The sequence below is a fragment of the Oryx dammah genome, unplaced genomic scaffold, assembly GCF_014754425.2.
Source record: "Oryx dammah isolate SB20612 unplaced genomic scaffold, SCBI_Odam_1.1 HiC_scaffold_4, whole genome shotgun sequence".
NCBI lineage: Eukaryota > Metazoa > Chordata > Mammalia > Artiodactyla > Bovidae > Oryx > Oryx dammah.
In genome coordinates, this window is record NW_024070188.1 from 68,501,030 (window position 1) to 68,510,504 (window position 9,475).

General features: G+C 40.8%; 1 protein-coding gene across 2 annotated transcripts; it reads right to left on the reverse strand.

Annotated features, from left to right (window-relative positions):
* Positions 1 to 2,121: 2,121 nt before the first annotated feature.
* SF3B5 (splicing factor 3b subunit 5) lies at positions 2,122 to 2,977 on the reverse strand. 2 transcript variants are annotated; one of them, XM_040238615.1, is made up of 2 exons: positions 2,445 to 2,977; positions 2,122 to 2,338 (listed from the first exon to the last, which is right to left on the reverse strand). In XM_040238615.1, exon 1 carries the CDS (start codon positions 2,723 to 2,725, stop codon positions 2,465 to 2,467), a length of 261 nt encoding a protein of 86 aa, XP_040094549.1. In that variant the 5' UTR covers positions 2,726 to 2,977; the 3' UTR covers positions 2,122 to 2,338; positions 2,445 to 2,464. The 2 variants fall into 2 exon arrangements, with proteins under 2 accessions (XP_040094549.1, XP_040094550.1); XM_040238616.1 differs by having other exon boundaries at positions 2,441 to 2,861.
* Between the last annotated feature and the right edge of the window lie 6,498 nt (positions 2,978 to 9,475).

Sequence of the window (9,475 nt, forward strand, 5' to 3'; positions counted from 1 at the left end):
TTATGGCACACAGGCTTAGTTGCTCCACAGCATATGGAATGTTCCCAGACCAGGGATCAAACCCTTGTACAGGGAAGTCCTGAAGTGGGTTTTTTCATACTTCAGCCAAAACTTCATATTCTAGGAGTTTGAATGCAGAAGCAGATAAAAGCATACAGCTATTAAGCCAGACATTGAAGAAGGGGGCTCCCCTGGTGACTCAGATGGCAAAGAATCTGCCTGCCACACAGGAGATGCAGGTTTGATCCCTGGGTCAGGAAGATCCCCTGGAGGAGGAAATGGCAACCCACTCCAGTATTCTTGCCTGGAGAATTCCATCAATAGAGAAGCCTGGCAGGGTACAGTCCATGGGGTCACAGAGTCAGACATAACTGATCAATTAACATCTTTATATACCAACACTGAAGTCATATTCAAAGTTGTTTTAAAAAAAAAAAAACACCATCTTTTTCACTAAATTGTTTTGGAAAAGTTATTTTTCATAAAAAAATATTCTCATTAACATGTAATGGTCTTTGTTATTTATTTATGGTTGCGCTAGGTCTTTGTTGCAGTGTGTAGGCTTTCTCTAGTTGTGGAGTGTGGGTTTCTCACTGTGGTGGCTTCTCTTTTAGCGGAGCACAGGATCTAGAGCAGATGAGCTTCGGTAATTGCAGGGCCCAGGTTTAGTTGCCCTGCGGCATGTGGAATCTTCCTGGACCAGGGATCAAACCCATGTTCCCTGCATTGGCAGGCAGATTCTTAACTGCTGGCCCACCAGGGAAGTCCTGTTATTGTTATTTTAAAATGAATTAACAGGTATTTTAAGTATTTCTCAGTTTTAATTTTTAATTTGGTGACTATCAACAGCTATAACCAAAAACAAAAGCTCTATGGGAGTCTTCAAGAATTTTAAAGAATGTAATGGTATTCCAAGGCCAATATGCTTGAGACTCACTGATCTAAAATGTGTCAGACCATATCGCCTAATAGTCTTCCAATGGCTCCCCATATTCTCAGGATAAAAGCCACAAGTCCTTACATAGGCCCACCAGGCTCTACTCTTATCTGTTCCCTCTCAATAAGCTATACCTCCACTCTCCCCTGGCTCATTCCCTTTAGCCATACTTGTTTCTTTACTCTTCGTCCAATAAGCCATACACAATCCATCTTAGGTACTTTTCATTGGAAGTTTTCTCTGCCTGGAAAGTAATTTCCTCCGTTTTCTGCATGGCTATTTGCCTCACTTCCTTAAAGTCTCTGCACAAATGTCACCTTCTCAATATTCTAACATGAGGCAGCCTATTTAAAACTGCAATGCTGCTGCTGCTGCTGCTGCTAGGTTGCTTCAGTTGTGTCCAACTCTGTGCAAACCCATAGATGGCAGCCCACCAGGCTCCCCCGTCCCTGGGGTTTTCCAGGCAAGAACACTGGAGTGGGTTGCCATTTCCTTCTCCAGTGCATGAAAGTGAAAAGTCAAAGTGAGGTTGCTCAGGTTGCTCAGTCGTGTCCGACTCTTAGCGACCTCATGGACTGCAGCCTACCAGGCTCCTCCGCCCATGGGATTTTCCAGGCAAGAGTACTGGAGTGGGGTGCTACTCTATTCTCCATAGAACCTTCTAAGATTTGCTTATTATCTACAACTGATGCAGTGTGCTGCTCCCCCAACTAGTGTTAATATAAGCCCCTAAAGAATGGGAAATGCTTGCCACATAGGACTCAACAAATATTTGTTGAATGTTGAATGAATGAAAGAATTCATCTGACAGCTTGTCAAGTCTCAAAACACATCCACAAAGTCCCAAAAGGATGCAATCTGCAGAGAGAGGACAATGCCAGCAAAGATTTTTTTTTTTTTTTTTGAATGAAAGAAAAAGAAGGGATACGAAGGGATACGATGATCACAAATTTCAATACTGAAAGCGTTATGGGCCTGAAAAAAGCTCTTGGGAAAACTCTGGGTTGGGAAATGTTATAAAGGTTGGGCAGCGTGCATTTAAGTGTCTGGCCCTGAACTACCTGCCCAACCCCTTCCTAACCCTCCCCTTCTTCATCCCTCCTATTCTCTCGCCTCTCCCGAAGCCACAGTTCCAAAGCCCTCCCTGGACCCCTCCACCAGAACACAAGTAGTCCACACCAAGAGACTGAAACATTTCTAAACTTTATGTAAAAAGCAACAATCAACTAGCCGGAAACGAGCCTCTAAATTCCGTCTCACTCCAGTGCCGTCTTCTCTAAAGTTTGCTCCACGGTCCAGTCACAGTTCTCAGGGGTCCTGACGGTCTCCCAACGCTGTGTTCCACAGGAAAACAGGGTCCACAGGAAGGCAGGTCATGCGGGACGCCCTGGATAAGCACCTCTGTACAAGGAAAACACGAGAAGCAGAGACATGGAGAATCAGTTCACTTAAGAACCAGCGAGAATGCAGGCGAACCCGGGGAACTCAGGGACAGGTACTCACGTACAGCGGCGATACCGCGGGGTCTCAGTTCTCTTCCGGCTTGTCGGCTGGCGGGCCGCAAGGCTGCAGCATCTTCTCCATCAGGTTGAAGCGGACTCGCGCTTTGCTCTCATTCTCAGCAATGGCGAAGTAGTTGAGAAGATCGAAGTGGCCCATGTATGAGCAATAGGAGTCGCGGTGCTGGTTCACCAGCCATTCCCACTTCGTGGTGTCCGCGTGGCCGGTCCCGATGTACTTGGACTGCAGATGCTCTAGCTGGCTGTGAATGGTGTAGCGGTCCGTCATCTCACCGCTTTTCCCTTTGCTCCCAAGTGAGAGGCAGCCGACTACAGGAAGGCGCTCTGGGACTTCAAGCGGGACTGCGGAACCTCGGAACCCACGCGGTCGCAGGCGGATGGCGTCACAGCAAGGAAGCCGCGCAGATTCGCGGTCCCAGGTCTCAGAGGCGGAAGCAGAAGTGTAGTCTGTCACCGGATTGGAGTTGCCTTGGCAACGCTACAAGTGGGCTGCCCCTGTAGAGAGTCCCGCCCACTTCGCAGAGCGTTGCATGCTGGTCCTTTTAGTAGCCCTTTCCTAAAAGGAGCTTTGCATGCTGGGACTTGTGGTCTCTGAGGGCTGGTAACAGGCTTTTTAGGAACCCTGAGAAATGTTTAAAGGGTTTCCTTGGTGGCTCAGTGGTAAAGAAACCGCCTGCCAATTCAGGAGACTTGGGTTCTAGCCTTGGGTCGGGAAGATCCCTTGAAGAAGAAAATGGCAACCCACTCCAGTATTCTTGCCTGGGAAATCCATGGACAGAGAAGCCTGGCAGGCTACAATCTATGGGGTCGCAAAAAGAGTCAGACACAAGTTAGCGACTAAACAACAACAAGAAATGGAGAGATGTTTAAAAGGATGTTGGCGGCTTAATAGAGGGAGGTGTCTGGGAGGCAAGAGGCATCCTCAGGTGGTTTGGGGCTAAATGGACATGAGAAACTCTACAGGACAGGGCAGGGATTGGGAATATGAACTCTTGGTATGACACCGCTTTCGGAGCTAACGAAGCACAGTAGTTGCCCGTTCACAACCGTGGGTGGGTCACCTTGAAGTCAGGAGACGCAAGTTCTGGTCCCAGCCACGTTTTACATACAAGTTGTGTGGAAAGTTATTTCGTCGCTTGCAGGGCTGCCGTTTCCTGCCTGGTCACCAAAGTACAGCACCAGTTCCGACACGTTCCGGCGCCTGCATCGAGCCGCTCCTTCCTCTTGAGCTTCTAATTTTGATATTCTCCCTTCAACTTCTCACCACGCCCTACACGCCCTCAGCCTATAAATCTTTCTCAACGTTCCATGCTGCTCGCCTCCCGAGTTCTCCGTTCATACTGTTCCTGCTGCTTGGAATGTTTTGTTCCCCCCGCAAACACTTTTCCCTTTAAGTCACCTCGAAAGTATCTCCTTGAAATTGACTTTGGCTACTCCAGACAAATGGAAATTCTTCCTCTTTACCTCGGTTATTGTCACTTTAAATCCAATTTTTGGTTTAAAGAACTTCCTCACACGAATACAAACTACTTAAGAAAAATTGTTTGCTTCTGTTGATGTATCATCTGTTTTTTTTATGATAGCCTCAGAGCCTGGCAGAGATTGTTTCTCTAAAAACTTTTGATGAATGGGTAAACTGTATGGTAGCCACATAGAAAGAAATTTTTACGGGGTGAAAGACAACTTTAAAATACTTTTATTCTGGTACAGAGTGGCAGTTATGTAGTACCAGTAACTCTAGAGAGGTACAGCGTGATGATTATAGTTAATGCTATATTGAATGCTGAAATTTTCCAGATAGTAAATTTCAGGTGCTCTCAGGAGTTTGAGTAAGCACATGAGATGGTGATGGACAGGGAAGCCTGGCGTGCTGCCCGTGGCGTTGCAAAGAGTCGGACAGAACTGAGCGACTATAATGGGAGGTGATGCATATGTTAATTAGTTTGACAGTAGTAAATACTGTATATATGTATATGAAATCTTTTTGCACCCCTTAGATACACGTAGTTTTTATTTTTTTTTAAAGAAAGATTGAAAAAACAAAATGACAAATATCTTAAAGGATCAAATAAGTGTATCAAAAATGAAAAAAAAAAAAGTTACCCCTTCAGTTCAAAGTTTGTTACAACAAATGTTTCCTTCCTAAAACCTAGAAACTAATATAAGGCATGCTTGTGGATTTACCATCCAGATGTATCAAACTTGGCCTTTTGCCATTTTTGTTTCCAACTTCATTATTTTGTTTTGGCTTTGTTTTTTAAAGAAAACCATACAAATAAACTCGAAAAGTTCTCTGTATTGCTGTCCCTAACTTACTTTAGGATCCTATCTTGAATTTAGAATTAATCATTCCAGAGCCTGTGTTTTTGACTGCTGCAAGTTTGTATATCCATAAACAATAGATGTCTTTGTTATGCATGTTTTAAAGCTTCATAAAGCTCATGGACAGAGGAGGCAGTCCATGGGGTTGCAAAGAGTCGGACACCACTTAGCAACTAAACAATGACAAAAAACGACACAGATAAATGCGTGTACTGTTATGAAAATTGTTTTTTTTTCCTTTTCAGCATCCTTGTTGATATATATAGCTATAGCTATGTGTTTTATTTAGCATTTTAAAAAATGTGTTTATTAACCTATTGTATTCCTGCTTCTGTGAATTGCATATTCTTATCTTTGCCCATTTTCTTATAGGGATGTTTGTCTTCTTCTTACTAATTTTTAAGGAGATCTTTAAATATTCTGGATACTAGGCTTGCCACTTACATGCAATGAAAAATTTTTTTTCCAGTCTAAGGTTCATCTTTACCCTTTATGGTATGTTTTGTTATACAGAAGTTAATTTTAAAGTAGTCAGATGTCCTAACCTTCCTTTATGGTTTATCCTTTTTGCATTTGGTTTGAAAAATGAAATAAAAACAAAAACCAAAAACAAAAACAAAAACACCTCTTTTCTACTCTGGGAACATAAAAAATAGTTTTCTTCATTTTCTTATAAAAGTTTTAGGATTTTGCTTTTTCATATTTAGACACTTAATTCACCTGGAAGGTTTTGTTTCTTTCGGGATCTAATGAGAAGGAAATGTCAATCGACTCCAGTATTCTTGCTTGGAAAATCCTATAGACAGAGGAGCCTGGCAGGCTATACAGTTCATGGGGTCACAAAGAGTAGGACACGACTGAGCACATAAACTCAACTCAACTCACATGGCTAACTAGTTAAATATGTTTCTATATGGCTAACAGTGGTAACCAGTCACTCACTCAATAGTACATCCTTTCTCTACCCATCTTTAATGCTTCTGTTGTACATGTAGGTCTGTTTCTGGGCATTATGTTCTATTAGTCTCTTTGCTGTGCCCATACCAGTAACACCAGATCTTAATTATTGTATCTTTATAATAAGTCCTGATATCTGACAACGTGAAAGTCTGTAGAATTTCCTTCTTTCATAAATGTCTTCATAATTCTTGATCCTTTGCTCTACTGAATTTAGACTGTCAGTAAAATCCTCACGGAAACTGTGATTGAGTCGTTTAAATAAAGCCTTGAAAGTCAATATTATTTCCATATCATTAAGAATGATTCTAAGGATATAAGAGAAAAACCTCAAATTTGAAGACCTTTGGAGCTAGGTAGAAAATATTTATATGTATTAATTAAGACCCAAGGTGTATTAGTTTGCTAGGGCTGCCAAAACAAAATGCCACAAACTGAATGACTTAAACAATAGAAATGTATTTCCTTCCAGTTCTATAGGCCAGAAGTCCCAAGATCAACACGTTGGCAGGATTGGTTTCACTATGAGGACTCTCTGATTGTCTCACACATGGCCATCTTCTCTCTGTCTTCATATGGTTTTTCTGCGTGTTTCTGAGTCCTAATCTCCTCTTCTTAGAAAGGCACAAGTCATCCTGAATTAGAGCCGGCCCATATCACCTCATTTCACGTAAAGGCCCTATCTCTAAATGCAGTCACCTTGTAAGTTACGAGGGGTGAGGACTCCAGTGTTTGTTTGAACTAGGGTAGGGGTAGGGAGGTTCATCACTGTTTTATACAGTGATGTGGAATATATGAGAACTTTTGAAAACATTTATAATTTGTGAAAATAATGTAAGTACATGAAGTCTTGTATTTGTTGTCAGACAATTGCAATACTTAAAAGGAAAACTGAAGAATTACATTGAAAGTTATGACATAAAATATTTGAGAGTAAAAATTTGGAATGACACTAAATTTTATCGAAAATCCTGTTAAAAAGGACTGTGAACATTTGCTGAAAATAAATAGTTTAGAATTTTTTGCTGAGCGTGAAAGTTTAAGGAGGGCTTCCTTGGTGGCTCAGTAGTGAAGAATCCTTCTGCCAGTGTAGGAGACATGGGTTCAGTCTCTGATCTGAGAGGATCCCACGTGCTGTGGGGCAACTAAGCCCATGCGCCACAACTACTGAGCCTGCGTTCTGGAGCCGCACCTACTGATGCCCACGCTCCCCAGAGTCCATGCTCTGCAACAAGAGAAACCGCTGCCGAGAGACGTCCACTCTCCACAACTTGAGAGTATGCCCTGCTTGCTACAACTAGAGACAAGCACGAACAATGAAGATCCGGCCCAGCCAACCAAAAAAAAAAGTTTAAGGAAAGAGGCAGTTCTTCGATTTATGTCTTTAATAAGTTGAACATTAGCTTTAAAAATCTAAATGAACCTCTGAATATTGTTTTGTACAAAAGATCCTCAAAGTCACCAAGAAAGCCTTCCATGTATCAACATCAGCATATAGATAACACAAAAACCCTGCTTCACTTTTAATTGTAGTTACACTGAATTTATAGATTTATTTGGGGAATTGTCATCTTAACTATATTGAATATTCTCATTTGGTGCATAGTAAATATTTCCATTTATTTAAGTCTAATTTTTTGACTTCAAATAAAGCTTATGTAATTTTCTCCAAATGGATCTTTTATGTCTTCTATCAGATTTATCCCTGGGTATATGCTATATATATATTTAAAGATGTTCCTTATGAGTCTTAAATTGTCATCTTGTAAAGAGTATCACATTTTCTTACATTTCTTGGTCTGGAACCAGTGGTCTTGTCGGTGAGATATGTGAGGAGAACTGTTACTATTTCCTGTCCCAAGATATTACCTTAAGCCTGTTAGGTTACTTCAATATAACTATCAAATGCCATCTTATATTTTGGCATTTAAAGAAAATAAGCAAGACAAGTTTCCAATGGAAAGGATATAGAATAAAGGATTTTTAAGGAAAAGATATCTGTTTTAGGTGGAAAATTATACTTTAATCCATTTTTTAAGTCCAGTAATGCAAGGCAACATTTTTCTCTTTTCATCTTTTCTTGGTCTATCTTTATAGCTGCTGGCTTAAAATTTTTTTAAGTCATTTAATATTTTGAATGGTCAAGGTTTCATTCAAGACCAAAAAACTATACAAAAGAATGCATTTTTCTTTCTTTTTTTTTTTTAAGAATGCATTTTTCATCATCTACCCATTTCCCATCTTCAGTAAGTAACGATTGCTATGGGTATCTTGTTTATCCTTCCAGAGACTTTAAAAATGAAAGCACAAATGTATATGATATACTTATTTAAGTGCCTACAGATATATTTGATATTTAACCCTTCTTAAAATTTAGATGGTAGCAAAATGCTCACTATAGTTCTCTACTTCGACTTTTATGTTTGCTTTTTGTTTTATTTTCTTGGACGTATGGTGGTGATCATCTCATCTGAATACATAAAAAACTTCCTCATCCTTTTTGATTCTTGGTCTTGTTTAAAAACCTGCATAATAGTCCATTTATGGGTGTATTATTATAAATAAACACCCTCTTATTATCAAATGTCTTGTGTATCCAGAAATTATATTTAAGTTTTATTACTATTGCAGAAAAATACAAAGTTCAAATTGAAATGAATTAAAATCATATCTCCTTTGGTGAAATAATTATTTTAGATATCCTTTTTCTCTAAGGAAATTTTAAAATATCAAAAGGATTTTCTGTATGTCCAGGTGTTGATATCATGTTTCACACTAGGGGTCGCCAAAATAGTATTTAAAGCCAACAAACAAGCCAGTAGCTCAGTTCAGTCGCTCAGTTGTGTCTGACTCTTTGCGACCCCATGGACTACTGCACGCCAGGCCTCCCTGTCCATCACTAACTTCCGGAGCTTGCTCAAACTCATGTCCATCGAGTTGGTGATGCCATCCAACCATCTCATCCTCTGTCGTCCCCTTCTCCTCCCGCCTTCAAGCTTTCCCAGCATCCGGGTCTTTTCCAATGAGTCAGTTTTTCCCATTGGCTGGTCAAAGTATTGGAGTTGCAGTTTCAGCATCAGTCCTTCCAATGAATATTCAGGACTGATTTCACTTAGGATGGACTGGTTGGATCTCCTTGCTGTCCAAGGGATTCTCAAGAGTCTTCTCCAACACCGAAGCATCAATTCTTCGGTGCTCAGCTTTCTTCACAGTCCAACTCTCACATCCCATACATGACCACTGGAAAAACCATAGCCTTGACTAGAAGGACCTTTGTTGGCAAAGTGATGTCTGCTTTTTAATATGCTGTCTAGGTTGGTCGTAACTTCTTCTCCAAGGAGCAAGCGTCTTTTAATTTCATGGCTGCAAGCATCATCTGCAGTGATTTTGGAGCAGAAGAATATAAAGTCTGTCACTGTTTCCACTGTTTCTCCATCTATTTGCCATGAAGTGATCTCCATCGGATGCCATGATCTTGGTTTTCTGAATGTTGAGGTTTAAGCCAAACTTTTCACTCTCCTCTTTCACTTTCATCAGAGGCTCTTTAGTTCTTTTTCTCTTTCTGCTATAAGGGTGGTGCCATCTGCATATCTGAGGTCATTGATATTTCTCCTGGCAATCTTGATTTCAGCTTGTGCTTCATCCACCCCGGCATTTCACATGATGTACTCTGCATATAAGTTAAACAAGCAGGATGACAATATACAGCCTTGATGTACTCCTTTCCCAATTTGGAACC

What these genes read in the sequence shown, in the direction of transcription:
- SF3B5 (XM_040238615.1), bottom strand. Translation starts at nt 2,725, where the DNA reads ATGACGGACCGCTACACCATTCACAGCCAGCTAGAGCATCTGCAGTCC.